At 29.4% G+C, this 21,540-nt stretch overlaps 1 protein-coding gene and 1 long non-coding RNA gene across 2 annotated transcripts in view; one reads left to right on the top strand and one right to left on the bottom strand.

The window, feature by feature from the left end:
• The first annotated feature begins 434 nt into the window (after nt 1-434).
• LOC130445281 (uncharacterized) lies at nt 435-4,559 on the top strand. Its single transcript, XR_008910035.1, has 3 exons — nt 435-1,452; nt 2,715-2,779; nt 4,345-4,559. It is a non-coding gene; the product is annotated as an uncharacterized LOC130445281 (long non-coding RNA).
• Nucleotides 4,560-11,440: 6,881 nt separating this feature from the next.
• LOC130445379 (uncharacterized) overlaps nt 11,441-21,540 on the bottom strand; it is a 124,334-nt gene continuing 114,234 nt past the window's right edge. Inside the window, exons 2-3 of the mRNA XM_056780970.1 lie at nt 12,129-12,438; nt 11,441-11,644 (exon numbers count right to left, since the gene is read on the bottom strand). Coding sequence (XP_056636948.1) covers nt 11,606-11,644; nt 12,129-12,438 — 349 coding nt within the window. The 3' untranslated portion in view covers nt 11,441-11,605. The remainder of the gene's footprint in view (nt 11,645-12,128; nt 12,439-21,540) is intronic.

Genomic DNA, 21,540 nt, shown 5'->3' with positions numbered 1-21,540 from the left:
AGTGAATATAATTAGACGAATACCGAAAAAAACTAAATTAATAAAAATTAGAGACTGGTAAAACCCCATTCCATTATATAAATTAGTTCAAAATTTATTATGTGGTCAAAATATAACTCGGTATAATAATATATCATTTCATAGATAGGATTAAAATAACCATGAAGTAGAAATGACAACCTATGAAATCTATCACTGTTTTGTTATAACTGTGACTATATCTGTAACAAGAACGACAATACCTGATATCGAATAAAAACAGAACCTTGTTGCCAAATTAATCGAGTAATTAATTACAAAATGCCAGTTACTAAAGATGCGTTTACACCGGAGTTAATAACAAGAGTTTTTAAGAAAAAGTTATTAACTTAACTGAATCGCCAAAAAATTCTCTTCACAAAAGTTAATAATAACTCCTGTTTTTAACAGAAAATTCCTTGTTAAGCCGCGTTTACACCGGAGTTAATAACACGAGTTTTTTAACATTTTTGTTATTAACAGGTGTTAATAAGAAAAGTCATTAACATATCTTAATAACATTTTCTTTTGGCTGCTAGTTTTGTTATCAACAAAAGTTAAAAGTCACTTCGCCAGTATCAACGCTCATGCCGGGCGAGGGGGTTGCGGGGAAGAGAGGAACCAGTTATTAACAAAAGTTAACACGCTAAAAGAGGCTATTAACTTCTGTTATTAACATTTGTTTGAAACACAACACATTTCCTTTAATCTTTACCGACTCTTGATGGATAACATAAATCTTGTTAATAACAAGGAATTTTCTGTTAAAAACACGAGTTATTAACTTTTGTTAATAGAAATTTTTTGGCGATTCAGTTAAGTTAATAACTTTTTATTAAAAACTCGTGTTATTAACGCCGGTGTAAACGCGGCTTAACATGCATATACAATAACAAGAATTCAGTGCTAATTTTGTTGGGCTTTTTTGTCATTTCTGGGAATAGGTATTTACCAAATTATGATCTGCATGAAATCCTTGATTATATGTAGTAACTAGATAATCTACCCCGTGTTAAGTTTTGAAGCGGAATTCCCGATTCATAGATGGCGATACCCAAAACTAGGGAAAGATAGCCGACTGTCGATTCTACGTCCGAATAGTGCATTTAATGGAACGCGCACCTATGTATGAATAGCAAAACTATTAATTGCTTCTAGAATTTGACCTGTTGAGAGACAATAGCGATATGGGTGGATGTACAAAAAATATTCTACATCAGACGCTCGAAAATATACGAGTTGTTCCACTTGAAAAAACAAACTAGAAAATTCATTTTAAACAATTCGGATTAGAAAAATAATTTTCAGCTACTCTGTATAATTGTAGGGCATGGAAATGGACCAGAAACATCGCACATCTATCTATCAAATGGTATCATAATTATTTTCTCTTGAGTTCCGTAACTATGATGAAGGATGACAGTGGTTTTTTCGGTATGCATCTGCAAATAAGATTTTCATTTTCATAAAAAAAATCATAATTTGGTTAAGGAAATGTCAATAATATTGGAGGGGTGATTGGAGGTCACTGAACTGCTTGAAAAAAATATGCTAATATACATGACATTTCATTAAAAAAACACTGTAGATCCTCGGTTCGCCCTGTATATTCGGTAATAATTTCCATTAATCAAATTTGTTGTCTACTGAACACAAATCATTTTGTCCAAATTTACTTACTTTGGTAAGAGGAGACGAATCATCAAAAACACCTAAAAACAGATTAGAACGCCACTTCAAAGGATTAACAATGAACGGTTTAATATTACAAGAATTAGTGAAGTTACGGCGATGTTTAAAATCGAATGTCTATACATACCTCATATGAACGAATTAATTTTTTTAAATACATAGGTAGGTATTATATAGTTTTAATCGAATTATATATCTGGAGCTCGTTTACTATAATTTATTGTATTAATCTTTACCATTATTTATGATATATGCAGGTGGTAAAAATATCAACATAAATACCTATATTTTTTCTAAATAGAAACAGAAATACATAATACAATTTAGATGCAAAGACAGTTATAAAGGTACTCTAGACATAGATATGTTGGCTTCAAAATAAAGTATTTAATTCTCCTTCTATGGGTTTTGTTATTCGAAGAACTGGGCCCAGTGACTTCAAGTCTTAAAATTATTCCTGACATTTGACAGTTTTTCAGCATTATTTGAAATATATACTGCGCACTCTATCGTTGAATCTACAGAACTGCGTAGTTTGGAAGCCATCTAGGTAGGTACCTATAATATTCCCATTGGATGCTATTATTTTGCAATTTGAAACATTGAAAAATTTCAATAAAGAACGAATATCCCGACATAAAGACTAGATAAAACCCTATTTTCACGAATTTCAAATATGAATCCATGTTAGTTAAAAAAACAAGCAAAAAATTTTGTACTTTGATAAGTTCCATCTAGTGGTATCTTATGTTTCAAATATGATATTGGAAAGAATTTGCAAAGAAGCTATGAGTTCGGGGATTATAGTAGACCAGCTTAATAAATGTGGCTAATTAGGTATATATATTAATATATGCAATTGGTAAACTCCATTGTTCATTTTCCAGTAATCATTCTAAATTCGTCGGTTTTGTTCTTTTGGAATGATCCATTTTCTATTCTCCATTAGTAAAGCTATATCATTAAGTGCTTATAGATACAGTTTAATTCATATCGTTTTTTAGTTATATTGCCGGTGAATAATCTTTATCGACAAAAGAAAGTATGAATCGATTTCGTAAAGTAAAAGGTAATTATAATATCTAATTTTACTGATAAATGTGAAATCAAATTGAAAATGTGTATTTAGGATATAAGTCGCCATTTTTCAAAGTGCCGATGTGTTGCACGTGGCATTTCAGAATAATCGCGCTGTATTTTAGTTTTAATATATCATTGGAAAATTATAGTGCATTCCATTTTTTGTATCTTTTCTAAATCAAATTAGAGAGATTGTATTACTCATACAATTTTTTACTGTTGCATACCGCGTTCAGTAACGAATTTCTGTCATTCTTAAACGTGAAATAAAGTAAAAGCTAAAAGCACAGTATAAAGCTTACAATAACAGTTGATGGCTCATTCGATGTCGGCATTTTTGATGTTCATGGTTCAAATTTTCCACGGCACAACAAGAAATTGTTTTCCACGCGCTCAGGGGTGTATCCAATTGATACAATGCCCGACACTAAATAATATAAACTGTTCGATGATAGATTTAACTAAATAATAAATACTAACCATTAGTGTAGTGATACTAATATTATGAACGAAAAAGTTGATTAAATTCATTATTGGTGTTAGAGGACAAACACAGTGAAACAAAGTATTGTGTTGTGAGAACTCGAATCAAGTTTGTTTATTTTTGTGAAACATCTGTACATTTTACAATTTATTCTTTTGGTTTTTGATTAGTTATCCTGAACATAAGGTACTTTGTACTGACGGGTTTCTTTGAAAAATAAAATATGACGTAATTATAATGAGTTGTTTAATAGTTGTGTTATAAACGTTTTAGAAATATAATCAGTAATATATTTATTATTTTGTCTATTCTGGAGTGTATTCAATTTATTTGTTGAAATTTTATTAAAAATTGAAGGTTTTTGTTGTACGTGGAAGTGGAATTAATACGACACACACAACAATAATGTGCAGTTTTTACTTTATCAATAGTTATAGTTCACATGAAATAATACTCTGTTTAGAATAATGACACTCAAAACCAATTAAAATAGGGGAAACACTGGCAAAACAACAAAGGGTAAGAATCTTATCTCAGTTTAAGCTTAAAAATGTGAAAGAACAACGAACCTACAATGTTGCCCAATGTTATTATTTTTAACGTTTAAAGGATGCTAAATAATATTTTTTATGTATTTTTAGAATCTAGTTATGCATATGTATTTACGATTTTATGCAGTAGCGAAGTAAGATAGGATTTGTCTGTTGGGAAACTTATCAGAATAAGATATCCAACAACAGTGTGTCATAACTGACAAACTTTCTGAGCAAAGGTTGTTTCCCAGGAGTGTGTATGAGAGATACAATATTGAGTGAGCAATCTGCTTCTATAAGCTATAATTTAGTACTTGTAGCTTCTTGAGAAATGGAATGAAAATTGAAAATTTCATTATCATAGAAATAAAAAGTTCACGAAATGGTTTTCATATTCTGTCGAGTTATCAATCTTTTAGATGCGTATCGCGATTATTCTGAAATGGACTTTACTAGCTTTGTCAAACACCTGACCTTCGGGTGTTCAGATAATTTCTGCTGAAAATGTAAATACTATCTGTTGATAATTATTTATAGACAACAGTAAGAAATACTGTCTAGTGAGGTTTATTGAGGACAAAATTCTGTACATAGTACCTACAAGGCAGTTGACTCCAATTGAAGGAGATTTGGTGTGGGCTCCATATAAAAAAATGGGCTTTTATGAAGCTCATATAGTTTTTCTCAATAATAATAGAAATATATTGGAAAAAAAGAAACGAGATATCCAAATGAGTGAAGATATTGAAAGTCTGAATGTCAAGTTGAACTATATTATTTATAAAATATCTGAAACAGTTCCTGTTTTTGTAAAATTTTGGATGGAAATCTATACATAGTTACTAAATTAGTTTCAAATCCTCTATAATTGATCATTGATCTATGTATATAAACTGTTTCATTTGCACCATTCCTTTTTAGATATGAATACTGCAATTTCTACATCTAATCTCTGTGGTAATGAAGATAATTCTAGATGTTATCCTACATATGAGGCAGATGATACAAAAATAAATCAAAGTAAGTATGGTACTTTCTCAATAGACGTGAATTTGTTCTTAAAAAAGTAAGTCTATGTTCAACTTATAGTTGTTGCCGTCAGTTTTAATTAATCTAATAAGGAAGTAGGTCTACATAATAAGTGATAATGTGATCTACCTATCTTGTTTATAGATATTGCAGTTTCTGAATGTGATCTTAGTGTGGACAGAGATAATTCATTACATGATCCAACTTACATACCAGAAGATACTGAGACTGTTAATGTCACAAAAACAAATAAGCGTAAGTCATTTTCACATTAGTTTCTAGCTTGTGAAAGAAATCATGAATTTATACCTCAGTTATCAGGTGGCCACTAATTTTTCATTTTTTTTTAAATAATTATATATACAATGAGTTTCAAAAAGTTCACACCAATTTTTCAGAAAATATGAGATGTCAAATCAACACAAAGTGAGAATCGACTTCAATGGGCTTCAATGAATGTAAATCGACGATATCTGACAAAGTTAGATGCAAACTCATTCAAATATATGAGAAATGTTGAAATTCGACTTCAAATGAGGAAGATAGACTTTAAAAATTTTCAATCAAGACAAAGTGACAATCGACTTCAATGGGCTTCAATGGATGTTAATCGACGATATCTGACAAAGTGGTAAAGAAAGCTTAACAAAGTTTCTTTTTAGGACACTAGATAGGTACTTATTATATATTTTCAATTTTTCTACGTCTTCGTTTTTCGAATTAGTAATTTCATTAGTGATTACAGGTAGGTACATGAAAATGTTTATTAAGTAAAGAAAGAACGTAGAATTCATACAGTGTAGAATTTATTTCAAGTTTCAAAATTTCTGTTTCATTTTCTACCCAGTAATAAATAAAGCCTTTATCAAGTCCTAAATTTTGGATATTACATTTAGAATACGAATTATAAAAGGAAACATCGAGAAGAGGTATATAAGTTTGCTTAAATAAACAAAAAAGGGTGGTTGGTTTTTGAAGATAAAATTCTTGGAAGGATAAAGAAAGGGTCTGAGAAGGTTCAACAATTTATCAAAATATCAATCATAATTATTACATTTGGACAATAAAATAAACATAAAATTTTAAAAATAGAATAACAATCCCTCGAAAGATATTGAAATATCAACCCTAAAGACTATCTTCTACCTACCTAGGAATTATTGTACCCCGAGAAGCTCACACCAGAAATTAAATAATTGAAAAGTGAATATTGAAAGTTTTGACTAAACAGTTTTCAAAATGCAAATCAGTCACCAGAAAAACATTCTTGACAACTTCATTAGCTCAATTTTTTTTCTATTCGAAAAAACAAAGATATTGAAGCAGCTAAGCACTAAATTCAAACAATAAATAATTTTCTCTTTCCTATACCCACCAATTATTGAACAAGAGGAACAAATACCAAAAAAAATATTAGAAACCTTCACTTGGAAAGTTTTCTATGAAACAGAAAACTCAATTATTAGTTTAGTAACAACCCTTTAGCTAATTATGTATTGAGTATCTATCAATCAAAAAAAAAATATGTGAAAAACGATTAGATTAAGTTTGTTTTATTAAAAGATCCCCAGTTTAATGCACTTGAAAATTCAAAGTTCCAAAAGAATGGCGGCATATAACCGATATATAAAAGAAAATAGTTTTCACTCCATAATCTGAGACCAAATGACAAGAAATATTTTAGGTAGTAAATTTAAAATCAAATGAATAAGACAAAAAATCACTCACCAGTTCACAAATGAGGAAATCACCATCTTGGTAGTTAAGAATTTTCCGTTTATCCATAATTTTCACAATATTGCATTAAAACACGGAAAATTCTTTATCGGATTATTGTTAACACGCACGTCCACAAACATCAAAGAAAAACAAATAATTTTTAATGTTTATTTTCAATCCGTTTCACGAAAATTTTCAAATAAAACCTATTTTCTATCGATATACTGAGAATTTCCAATGTTTCCAATTTTTTTGTCGTTATCGAACAAATCCGGTATCTCTGTATTTTATTTATCTAATAATAACTATTTTGTACTACAATCGAAATAAGGTATTTTAATATTAATATCTATATATATTTTTATATGAAAAAACACATTACAGTTGAAAAGATTTGACATGAACAATAATTGCGTCGACATACAAAGTTGGCCGACATGCTGTCTAGACAGACAAGGGTCAACGAACTATTTGATGCTATATTTTAGATTATCGTTTGTTTAATGTTTATAAGTAAATTAATGATTCAAACAATTTCAAATTATCTGAAGAATATGCTTAATTTTAATTACTTTGAAAATATTAATAAAATAATAATATAACATTAGCATTCCATAAAATGTAATACACTGAAATCGTTCATTTTCCTGGAAACTTTAATTGGACAAATCTCGTTAATTTTTACATAAAGAGAATACCTATATCAATAAGAAAATAGTTTTCACTTCACCATCGAAAACAAAATTGCACGAAATTTTACGAATAGAAAATTTAGCATCAAATATGTCTGCCCGAATTTGTAATACTGTCAAAGTTTCATTATCTAAATAATTAAATGCATTGTTTAAAGCTTGTGACGTCACATTTAAAGTGCGCAAGTCAAAAACAAGTCTAGACATTCCCAAGGAATTCGAAAGGGGTCAATGAACTGAGAAGATTTAAAAGTTTTGATTTATTAAATAATAAGTAATTAAATATTACATATTTTGTTATATAATTTCCATATTGAATAAAATAGTGTTTTCAAAGAGCAATATAAATTTTTAATAATATTTCTAAGAAAGGTTCGAATAATTAGTGATAATAGATAAACTTCATACAATAAAACATGGCATAGATTTAATTATTACAATTCACAATAACTTAATATTATTAAATGGCTATATAAGTAGAGGTTATGGGCAGCAAATAATAGTAATTTCCTTTGGTAATATATACTTTTAATGTTTTACGACATACCTTCGTTTTTCGAATTAGTACTTTCATTGGTGATTACAGGTACATGAAAATTTTTATATTAATTAAGGATCGTAGAATTTGAAACGATGTTTCCAAAAAATTAGTTGCATATGTATAAAGACAAAATCAAAACTTTTTTGTTATCTTGATATCGAGAATTCTGTGATTTTAAAACTTCCCATAATGTAGGGCGGTCCTCATCCCCAAATTACATAAACCATATAAGAAAATATTCTATTGAACATTATTGTTCTCATGAATATCAAAAATAAATTCGAAATGTGAAGTAAATAAGAAATTCTTCCAACAAAGATGAGGGCGTCTAAAAAGGGGCTTCACGGTCAATTTTTGTTATCGGTATTAAATCCTCAACATATATAAATATTTTGGTATTACTATCTATTATTTATATAGAATAATGCGATTTTAAAATTTCTCATAGTGAAGGGTGGTCCTTAACTCTCTAACAATTCTGTTGAATGTAATCTCATAAATATCAAAAAAAATATATTAGAAACAAACAATTCTTGGAACAAAGACAAAGGCATCCAAGAAGGGGCTGCACGATCATTTTTCGTTATCGGTATTAAACCCTCGATATAATGTAAACAAACTATTCTACAAACAGATAAAAAGAGTTCCAAAACTGCACCGCACGTGTTATTTTTCAAATATAAATATCAACCCAAGGATACTTTCAACAAAAAAAGGGACTAATAATGGTCAATAACAGAATATAATATAAATGAAAGATTTCTAAAATAAACACACCAGAATCCATTGTAAACCATTAAAAATATTGAATTCTAAACAATCTACTTTCACTATAAGAATTTCTTATAGAATAACCATTGTTTTTCTGAACATATGATGATGATATGAAGTATAGCTGATTTAATAACACTGATGATAAAATTAAAGTCAGGAGAATTTCAGTCAAACTAAACGAATAGAAACAAGGTAAGGGTAGAAAGTTGGATATCAAACAACATTTAAACGATGGAGGAAACACTAATTTGAAGAAAGAAATGCTTATCAACTAGTAAAAATAATTTGAATTAACACGATAATGAAGTGAGTAGTTCGGCATCTATTTTGAAAACAAAAGAGGAACAAAAAACGCAAAGAAAAAAATGGTAAGAGAGGTAATCAACAAGGAGAGAATGAAAAATAAAAAAAAAAAGTATCAAATGATGGATGTTGATGGTGAAAAAGAACAATTAAATCAGGATAAGGATACTACAGAACCAAGTCCCAAAAAATAAGGTAAAGAAAACAAAATTATCAGCTAGCAGCCGTTTAAATGGATCGGTTAACGGTGAAGAAGAACAAGTAAATGGAAACGATAGTTTAGGATGTAGTCTGAAAATAAAGAAATTATTAACAAATAGTGTTGTAAATAGTATAGTTGATAGTGAAATGTTTCTATAGATTATAAAAAGAAAAATATCAAAAGTGTTTTAAAAATATAAATATGGACCAATTGAGAAGACATTAAGGTTTAAAGGTATACCCGTTGTGATCCAAAAATACCCAAAAAAGTCGCTTCCATCAAAAAAGAATTTCATTCTGATATAAAGAGTATGTATCTATCTTTTGTTTTATAAGGTAATATTTAATTTCCAAATCAGATATATTATATTATTTCAAATGCTATCTAAATTTATTAATTAACAGATTCAACATAGGTAACTAATGGAAATTAATATTAAATTTTATTATTGATTGCTTTAATATTTTCTCATTAGTATTGGCATTTTTTACCTTCATTTTTTACAGATTTGTCAAACAAGAAGATGCTCAAATGCAGTTCAACAAAATGGTAATGTTTTCAAAGAAAAGCATTTGTGTGTTCGTTGGAAATTTTGATTTCTGTAAGTTTTATTAATGACATACATATTTTTGAATATTCAATAAGTATTAATTATATTTATTATTCCTTTGAGACCTAAGGAGCTGAAGAAGAGCAGTTATGGAAATTATTTGAACCTTATGGTTTGATAGAACCAGCTGTTAGAATTGTCAGAGACCCTCGTACCAGTATGGGAAAAGGATTTAGATATGTCAATTTCAAAGATGCCGATGCTGTACAATCAGATTTCCAAATGGAAAATGTGAAACTTGGTGATCGGGAATTGAGAATTAAAAGCGAGTCATATAACTGGTTGCGGATATAACAGGCGTTACAAAAACACTTTCAGTAAAAATCAAACAAGAAAATTGAATTTTCACGAAAACCATTGCTCAAATTCGAAAACTAATGTGATTTGCACAGAGCGGTATTTTGGTATAAGGATCCCAGAAAAGCTATCAGTTTTTTCGAAAAAAGATCATTTAGGGGGGAAAAGTGGAGAAAAAACGTAAAAATCGGATTTTCACGAAAACCGATGCTTAAATTCGAAAACTAATGTGATTTTCGAAATCTCTATGAGAAAATACATGATACCACATATTTTTTTCGATACTTTCCTTTATCTGATGTGTTTAGATAGTTGTTTTTAGAAATATCAAATTTGTATATAATTGATTTAGTCTCACACTTAAGGAGAGGCAACCAATTATACACAATGCTTCGAACTGGTTGTTATATAAACAGGAGAAAGACTATAATTAGTTTCCGGCGTCGCTCGGTAGACAGCGACATAATCGTAAAATCATAGAATGAGTAAAAGGATTGTGGTTTCAATTCAATAACATTTTTTTATTTTATCTATGAGACGTATAACGGGTTGCGAATATGACAGGCGCTACAAAACACGTGCATCCTCTGTGCCATAATGTCCGAACCACACTTTCCTCACAGTTACTCACTGTATAGCAGAGAGGAAAGTTTGTGTTGTATCGGGCAGATGGCGGTGGGTGAATCAAGAGGAGAAAATTGGATTTTCACGAAAACCATTCCTCAAATTCGAAAACTACTGTGATTTTCGGAATCTCCATGGGACAATACATGATACCAAGTGTCAAAATTATTCAGAACTAATACAAAATAAAGGTAGTCATTAAGAAAATGGTCTTTTTTATTACCAAGACAAACCTTTCCACTTTGAAGCAAAGCTGCAATAATATAATCAACTATTTTCTCCAAATTGTCATACTTAATAATTTTCATTACATGACTTAATTATCATATAGTTTTTCCAAGTTTAAACAAACTTCGTGTATAACAAGAAAACAATTATAAATTAGAAAAGAATTCAAATTTTAAGATGTGTTGAGAATTATATTATTTTGGAGAGACGGTAAAAATATCAGCATTTTCTGAAAATTTGATAATCAATCATGCCAAATATGATAGTAAACTATTTTCTTTTGGCCAGCTCTGTACAAATTATAAAACCATTGGAACCCATAATATTTATTACTTTATTATTGTGTTATTTGCACATGTTGAAAGGGTCTTATTGGAAAAATCCACATCTTTACCTACCACAGCCATAAAAACGAGAACAAGCAATAAAACATCTGGTCAACAGATATGAGAATATTTTTTCCAAACGGCTTATTAGACTGGAAGCCTACAAAGAAAAAAACTACAACAATTACCACTAACAACAAAAAATTGTTTTTGTCATTAAAGAAATAAATTGAAACACAAAATGATCGAATTTAATACGACTAAATAAGGAAAATATAAAAAAAACTATTTATTTTCAAAAAATTTTATTCATTGCATATCAAAAAACATTAAAAATATGTCAATTAATAAAAAAATAAAACTATCTAAACAAAATTAAAATCGAAAACTACACAACCATATTAAAATTCTGCCTGCAGTATCACAATGTTATTATTTTGCAAAATTAATTCCTTAACCAATGTTCTCTTTTTCGGACTTCTTCGGTTTTCCCTAAACATTAAAAATAACTAAATTTCAAAATATTGTACGAAATTAAAACATAAGTAAGGATAGTAAGGATAATTAAAATGGAAAATTTAAAAGGCTCAACATAAAAAAAACCGAATATTTAATTTGCAAATGCGTATTTTTCACTTGAGCACCTGAAGCATTGGTTCTTATCATCCTACAATTCAGTCTGGATAGGTCTTCTTCATATTTTTTTCAGTGTGAAAAAAAAAAGATTTTATGAGTTTAGAATAATTATAGCCTGTAGCTGATTCCTGGGAGATTTGACCCATCTGCTTTATTTTATATAATATCTGTGAAATTCGATGATAGATTTTCCACCATCAATTTTTTTCTATGTAATTCTTTGCAAATCGTCACAAAATAGCTATTTCCATGTCGAACGCAAACAGACGGGAAACAAATTTTTCACAAAATTAATTGAAAAGCTGAAGTTTTTATTATGTAACATTTAATTAATACTCACCGACGAGTTAAGGGATTTTCTAATGGTGACTATTTTCTCAACTTTTGATTCTATTTTAGTATTGTTATCGACTAGTATTCCAGTCTTTGAATTATAATAAGGCGATTTTAATAAATTCTCTCTAACATTACGGAGTGACGACATCAATCTCGATTCTTTTCCAGCAGAATTACTACAATTTGAACGAACTTGAATGTTAGTAATCCCTTCGGTAACACTATTTCTTCTCATTATTTTATGTTGTTCTTGAACTCTTATTGGGGTGGGAGTACTCCCAATTTTTTCTTTGCAACTCGAAGATGCACTGAAACTAATATATATATATATATATATATATATATATATATATATATATATATATATATATATATATATATATATATATATATATATATATATATATGCCCAAGTGTTTATACAGGGACATCCGATGTATATACTATATACTTTATACTGTCCTCAAAGAAATAGTTAAGTTATGTGTATTAGAAAACCAGTTATACTGTCCTCAAACTGAAACATCAAATATATATACGATATACAATGGTATATACGGTTTTAGCAAACCAGTTATACTGTCCCCAAACTGAAACTTCAAATATTTATGCGGTATATAATGGTATATTCGGTATGTCCTCAAAAAATCGGTTATAGCGTTGCCGGAAAATAGATCGAAGCAGATTAATGTGCTTATTAAATAAAAAAAATTGGATGTAATACCTAGTATATAAATAATACCCCAGGTCAGTAGATTTTGAATTCAACTCATGAAAATTGTGTTTTTTTTTAAATCAAAATACAAGTGACACTAATAACAGCTGGTGGTGATTCTATTATAAGTGTGCAAGAGCTAAGAAACAAAAACAAAACCCAATCCTATAAAATTCTCACATTCTCACAAGGGTAACAAATAGTACACTATCCATGTTGTTTTTTCATGCAACTCAGTTTCTTGAAATAAATCAACAGGCTTAACCCAAAAATGTAATCATTAGTTGTATTACCATTGAATATACCACCTCATACAAATCGTACCGCAAAGTAACTATTTCCAGGACGATTCACCATTATATTTGGACCCATTATAAACTTGAATAACTTTTAAGCCCCATTATATAATGGAATTGGGTTTTTATTGAATGTTAGTAATCCCTTCGGTAACACTATTTCTTCTCATTATTTTATGTTGTTCTTGAACTCTTATTGGGGTGGGAGTACTCCCAATTTTTTCTTTGCAACTCGAAGATGCACTGAAACTAATATATATATATATATATATATATATATATATATATATATATATATATATGGATAAGTGTTTATACGGGGACAGTATAAGTTTAAACTGTATAACATATACGGTATAAACTTATACCGTATATACCTTTCCAGTGACCCCAAATACACATTTACATATCAAAAATGTTAGGTCCTCAAACAAACTTATACGGTATAAGTGTACACGGTATAAAGTATAAACCTTCAATTGTCCCCAAAGACACAATTACATATGAAGAACAAAATCATCAGTACTGTAACAGCTCCCTTTTGTTCACCTAACAATAAGTTGCATGTATCAGCCCCTATAATGTTGTTATAGTATTATCCAGTACTTCACCACCAAAGTAGGTCTCATGCGTCGTACTTCCTTAATTACTAGCATGACAGTCAATGAATCCTACCAAACTTTCTTGTGAGTCAATAGACATTTGTGATGCGTGGCAACATCTGTCGTTTTGTCAAAAATAACGTTATAGTATTTGCTTAGCATAATTCAACGTAATATTTGTTATAGTATTTCATTCCCGTAGGCGCCTTCAATTGATTCCTGACACTACTAATATTTTAAAAAAATTTAAAATGAGTTTGTGCATTCTGTTATTATTGGGTGTATGTATATTTTAGGTTGAAACTGATTTTTCTTTCTCTTCTAAATTCCATAATCTTATGTGTAGGGGGTTGATTACCCCAATACCTACCAAATATCCAATGTTAGCTATAAATTTCAATCTGTCAGCCATGAGTTAAACTGTATAAAAAGTTACCAAAAACGTTGCTGAAATGGTTATTTTGTGTATCTGTTTCTGATATCACAGAGTAAATTTTGTATATATGTGCATTATTATGAAATTACTTCTTGTAGTTCGTGTTTATAAGAGACTTTATTAGGTATATCATTATTTACAATGATACAATTGAAATTCTTTGAAATTTTTTTTAGAAATTTTTAGTATCATACAATTGGTCATTGTATGTATTTTTATTTTACATTTTATAGTTAATTTTACGATGAGTCAAACCAAGACTTGAAATTTGAGATTCAAACTTTATACATCTTACACATATCACTTCAGTACAAAGATGAAATGAACACAAAATAGGTAATGATACTAATGTCATTTTATTATTATAAAAAAATTTTACTTTTTGTAGTACTCGTGCTACAAAACGAGTTATTGTGAGAGTAGGAACAGTGTTTCACAAAATAATCATTGTAACTTTGTTTTTAGTAATTTTTCATGTCATGCAGTTAGATGGACTAGTTAACTTGAATTTTGACGGACTTTGGTGTTGGCAAAGATAAACTTAAATCGTATGACTTATTTAAGTCACAGTTTACAGCAATTGTTCACTCGTGGTCGGCACCTTTGATCTCTGTTTAAATTTTTCCATTGCGCAACATTACATTGATGGAGGTGGAGCCAACTGATACAACGATCGCATGATGTTTTGTAAACTTATTATAACGGCCAGTAAGTAATAAATGACAAATATTCTGCGTATTGGATTTGTTCCCCAGGAGAGAGAGAGAATTAAGAGTTTATTCCTTATTCAAAATTGTGAAATTTCACAACCAGTTTCAAACCAGCCAAATATTTCGAAAATTTATTTTCATAAGATAGTAATTAATGCAAAAAATACTTTATCTTACTCAATAGAAATAGCAGGATTGGAGAACCAATATTCTTTAAATATATGTTTTAAGCTTAACACGTTTTAACCAAATTGAACTGATATTGTCACGTTTACATCGCTAAATATCTGTAAATGCGAAAAAAATTACTTCATTTACTACCATTGTTATATGAAAATTAGGTCTGTGAAATTCGGAGATATCGACCACCAAATTGGATTGCCCATATAACATCAATTTTCCAACCATTCTCTCTTTTACTTGTTTTGCACAAGCTCAATCCAACTATTTATCCTTTGCTGTTTTTACTCATTTCATCATACCTAGGTTCTTTTGTAAATTTATACATGCCCATTGCACAATACCTAATAAGTACCTTTTGCTTCTAAACAGCCCCCCCCCCAGGGGTAATTTACCATATTCTAATTCGTTATAAATTTTTCTCCAGAACCCTTCATATTATTTGGTTTATGTCTCAGATAAAAGCGTATTATACGATTCAAGTACTTTAAATTTGAATTCAAATAATCACATCCAATTAAAAATTAGAAAAAATATTGTGTGAAACACGTTGGAAAACAGTATTTTTTGCCAAATTTTAGAGGTAAATGCAACTCGGAATTGAGTCGATGCGATTAGTTCTTTATAATATGACAAAACAAGAAATATTTAAAATTCTACCGATTACGAAGATGCCTGTCAATTGGTCATTTGGTGACATTCACTCACTTAAACCGCTGTAAAATCGGTAAGTTTCACTCTACCCAAATATATATGTTTCTAATATGTTTATTCTTGATATACCTACCTATTTAAAATTGAAAAATGAATAACTGGAATTCGAACGTTACAGATAAAAACGCGGTCTAAGCGACAACAAAGCTCTCCGATATCGACAAAAACAATACATAAACAGAGGGGAGTTTTTTTATTCGCATTCTTTCATATTTGTCTAGTAGAACGTAAAACAATCGCCAAGTAGGAATTTTTGGCACTCTTAATGAAACCTACAAAGGAAATATGCCACCAGAAGTTTTATATTTTTGGAGAAAATCGTGGATTTAATCATACCGCCTAAAATAATGGTTATACATAAAAAGTGTGGAGAGATATTTGCCTATTTGCGTTAGGTATTCTTAAATAAAAAATTGTATGTGCTTATAAAAAACGCATATTTCCAACTAAATTTGAAATATGTCTCGTACAAGGGATTATGATAGTTTTGCTTGATAAATAAACTATTATTAGCAATATGTCCGTAAAACTTTATGTGATTTTACAATACAAACCCGTAAATTTATGTTACGGTGATTTTGCTCAGCTTACATAGTGATAAAGAGAAAACAATAAAAATCATTTATTAAATTATGTAGGTACCTATATAAAATTTGTTTTGTGTTTTTGTTTAGCAATTTAGTGAATACGTGAATAGATAAGGAATTGATTCTCATTTCACATATATACGGGGTACAACATTAGTTAATAAAATAACTTTTTTTATACAAAATATGACGTTGTAGCTTAGTGTCAGTATTAAACACCTTCCAGAAAGCTAGAAGATTCAATAACAAAGAATGAAATTTGCATAGTACTTTAGAACCAAAGTGTTCATAGGTGATCTGCTTGAATCTACATCGCGTGTATTTGTTATATTTTGTACTGGTCGACTAGCAACATGATGTTTCAGACAAATGCAATCGTATATGTCGATAAAATTTTTCCATATCTATATGGTACTGTATAAAGCGTACAGGCTCTTTCATACATGAATGATGATAAATTTTGCATGTCTATGTGATGTGTTAAATACTCAAAATATTTTTGTAAGCCTTATGAGGAGTTGCTAAATCGGCTGCTAGCAAAGAATATAGAAACACTAGAACAATTGTTTTTCTAATCGTGGAAGTCTTCCAGGAATTGTTAAAACCTTGTACTAAACAACTAAAAAAATATTTGACATAATGTTCACAAATTCTTCTTTAAAAATAAAATCCCAACTTTGGATAGAATTCTGACTGAAATAAAGTAATGCTCAAATTTTCCACTAATGTCTCGTTTATCATTGCTAAGCTAAAGATATTTCTAGTGATTTCATACGAACGTATTTACTGTTTCATGGATTAATAAATAATAGAGACAATATAAGTACTAGTTCAAATATTCTGTAAAATCTTTATTTGTAACAAATTATACAAATACCTCAATGACTTAACTATTTTCATACGAAATCGAATTATTTAGTACCAAAATTACTGTTTTCAGTATTAAAGTTAACGAAAAACTAGGCCGTTTTTCATACCATTTCGAAATTTTCTGTTCGATATAGGTAGTAGACACCTGATCTTGCTAATAATAAAAAAGAAATATACGGAAGAAGAGATGACAAATTATCAATCTTCTGTTTATTTCTTTCTAGGACAAAAATTCTTATTTGTATTCTTAAATCAAACAAGTTATTCTGTTATTTGTTTCAACTGATATTGATATAGTTACTAGATTGGGAGCAATAACATAAAATACTAGTAATACTAAATTTTAGTCTGGATGAATAAATTACAGACTCAATAATATGCTCGAACTAAATAATAATTAAGCTAATAGACACATCGAAACCGAGAGGACCTATGCATAGGTATTATTGAAACGGAAGAGACAATACAACGAAATGTGAAATTAAATCTGTAAATTATTGCAAATTCGTCGACTACTTTTGTAAGGTTAACAGTTGACAAATTTGCTTACACATGAATAATTGAAGTTTTAATTTATCAAAACATCAGTTGAAGTGTTTTAAATTGACACCTTCAAGTATGATGTATGAATTAACAGTACAAGTACAAGAACATGTTCGATTTGAAAATACAAATATCTTTATGTTCTAGAAATATATCACCAAAATATCTTTGTGATACATTTTAGCAGAATAATGTATTTGTTATCATTTGTATGGAAAAGGGCATAGTTTTCATTAGGTTGGAACGATGAAAAACAGGCAATTCCAGTATACATTTGGTTTAAAAGTAGTTTAATCATTCAACTATGATAAGTGGAGAGTAACACTTGTATTAACCATTTCTCAACAAAAGAGAACTTCAACCAAAAATGTAGGTATTAAAAATAAAAATGTAGGTATTTATTAAAAATATCATCAACACAATACATTGTCGTTTTTAAAAGCAAAGGACAATTAAAAAAATTCTTTTACGAAATAAAATGATCTTTCTATCGGTCTTCATACATCAAAAGGTCTGTCTATACAAAAAACAATATATATGTATGTTAAATATACGCCAGTTCCTTTAGGCGATTAGGCGGCGTTGCACGATCATGCATGAAAGGAATCTATATCATTACACTACTTTATTTAAGAACTAAAGAAATACTTTAAACGAGTAAAATAGTGATACTGGTCTTTGGTGTGTTCTAAAAATGATGGTAATTAGTATATTGGAAATATTTATTTTTCGAATAGGTTTTATCATTATAGGTAACTGATGAAATGATTTCGGTTTTAATTGTGCTATCATTGTACAAATTTTATCTATATCCCTTAAAGGCTCACAAAGACCATCTCAAGTACCGAAAGTGAAATGTTATAATATATAATAAAACGATTTAGTCTAGAGCCGTAATTGTTCTATTTTTATCTATCCTTCCTCTTCATTTTCAATCTACATGTTGAAAGTGTATGTTCCCATACAATATTCCTTTTTATGATAACAAAAATCGTTCGTCATTTGATTTTAACGTAAAACAATAATCGTCCCACTCTTAACGGAAAATGCAAAGGTTACACAGTATTACCAATGTGAGATATAGTGAGATAGACAATCTAAAGTCAGCGTAGATTATTACAGTTAAAATAAGGATACTAGACTATACACCGAATGTACATTTGTTTCTTTCTAACATATTGTCGCTTATGGACCGTGTGTTAAATCCTAAGTTACCAAGAAATATTCCTAACACTGTATATTCTATAACATCACAGAAATACATACAATTGAAAATATTTGAATAGTTTTCATGAAATTCTAAATAAAAATGTTTCTTTGATTTGCATGGTAAATAAGGATCAAAAGAATTTGTTGATTGTAACAATTTTTGTCCATGTATACAACAACAACAATATTATGAAACCAAAACAAAAATTATTGTATTGAGTTGCCTTCCTTGTGCACAGCTGTTATGTGAAACGGGAGTGACTAGTGACCCGTCCAAAATCCAGCCGACAAACAATAACCTAATTCTAAACGTAAACTAGATTATTCAGTTACTTATTTAAAATTATTATATATTGGATGTATATTAAACGTTAGTCAAGTAATACCGAATGGGTTAATATTAATTAAGTTAAAATTATTTTCCTTCGTTAGACTGTTGGCGTTTGCCGTTAAGGTCGATGAAGTTTAAGCTTCTGGAAAACTTTCATTATGATTATCTGACTTTGAAGTAGACGGTTGGGGATCTGTTGGTATGTTTGGTCAATGGTACTTATCTTAACTTCGGATCGGTGAGTGGACAAATTCAAATAAACTCACTCGTTGTTCTGTCAGATTATAAGTACTCCCGATGCAGTTCTGTGCCAAATTAATTTTCACAAAAAGAAATAATTCAAATTTTACTTTCATATAAACTAAAAATAACAAAATAAATAAGGTACCTACCTTTTTCGACAAATATATGGACAATAATACCTCACATATCCTCCTTGGCGCATAATTACTATTATATGATTAATCTTATTCTGTCAAGTTACTAAACCTATTTTTATGATGGTACGTTGGGTTTATTGGTTATATTTTGAAAATTCTTAATAAAAATCGATCTCATACACCATGAGTACCAAAAATGTCTCGTCTGGTGCTTAAGGTAAATACTGAATAAATTCTCTGCTAAAAATATTGGACTTTTTTTGGACAATACCCAACAGTTCTCTTTTCAAGCAAACGGGTAACGACATAAACCGATAGAAGTCTTAATGAAATGATTTGAATGACGAGTATTAAACTCACAGCCTTCATACAGCTTTTCGTCACAAAATATACTATAAGTTTTCTCATTCATATTTGCACTACTTTTGGAGCAGCATTTCTTGAAATATAGGTGTTAGGAATATTTCATGGTGACATAGGATTCTACACACAGTCCATAAGCGACAATGTGTTAGAAAGAAACAAGTATAAATTCAGTGCATTACTCTTTTCCTAAAACATAATATCATAACAGAGCAAAGGTAGGTACAAATATCCAATTCTAACGTCTCTATTATCAATTTGCTAAAACTGAAAATTTTAATACGTAGCTATAAAGTACAATTTGGGGTTCAAATTTTTGGCCAAAGTTCAAGAACTGATGAGAGTGAACGGGTTTTGTTATTAGGCATATAACAAAAATCGTCTGACTATCTTAGCCACTTTCCTAAATTTTAATAGAAAAATCATAATTGTCCAGATGATTGAGTCTTTGGGGACAGTCCTCAAATGTCCTCAAACAATCACTTACAGAAATATTTTGTCCCCAAACTAACACTTTGGCATACATAAATATATATATATATATATATATATATATATATATATATATATATATATATATATAAGGATTAAAATGGTTTAGATCAATTATTACAAATATCAATTTAATATGACAATAGAAAAACATACCTGTTTAGGAATGATTTACGTGAATTATATTTAGGGGAGCTATTGTTACTTTCAAAGTCTATCTTCCTCATTTGAAGTCGAATTTCAACATTTCTCATATATTTGAATGAGTTTGCATCTAACTTTGTCAGATATCGTCGATTTACATTCATTGAAGCCCATTGAAGTCGATTCTCACTTTGTGTTGATTGAAAATTTTTCAAAGTCTATCTTCCTCATTTGAAGTCGAATTTCAACATTTCTCATATAATTGAATGAGTTTGCATCTAACTTTGTCAGATATCGTCGATTTACATTCATTGAAGCCCATTGAAGTCGATTCTCACTTTGTGTTGATTGAAAATTTTCAAAGTCTATCTTCCTCATTTGAAGTCGAATTTCAACATTTCTCATATATTTGAATGAGTTCGCATCTAACTTTATCAGATATCGTCGATTTACATTCATTGAAGCTCATTGAGGTCGATTGTAACTTTGTGTTTATTGAAAATTTTCAAAGTCTATCTTCCTCATTTGAAGTCGAATTTCAACATTTCTCATATATTTGAATGAGTTTGCATCTAACTTTGTCAGATATCGTCGATTTACATACATTGAAGCCCATTGAAGTCGATTCTCACTTTGTGTTGATTGAAAATTTTCAAAGTCTATCTTCCTCATTTGAAGTCGAATTTCAACATTTCTCATATATTTGAATGAGTTCGCATCTAACTTTATCAGATATCGTCGATTTACATTCATTGAAGCTCATTGAGGTCGATTGTAACTTTGTGTTTATTGAAAATTTTCAAAGTCTATCTTCCTCATTTGAAGTCGAATGTCAACATTTCTC

Source organism: Diorhabda sublineata, chromosome 6 (assembly GCF_026230105.1).
Source record: "Diorhabda sublineata isolate icDioSubl1.1 chromosome 6, icDioSubl1.1, whole genome shotgun sequence".
In the NCBI taxonomy this organism is placed as follows: Eukaryota; Metazoa; Arthropoda; class Insecta; order Coleoptera; family Chrysomelidae; genus Diorhabda; species Diorhabda sublineata.
The sequence above is the reverse complement of the archived record's forward strand: the minus strand, read 5'-3'. Positions and strand labels throughout refer to the sequence as shown.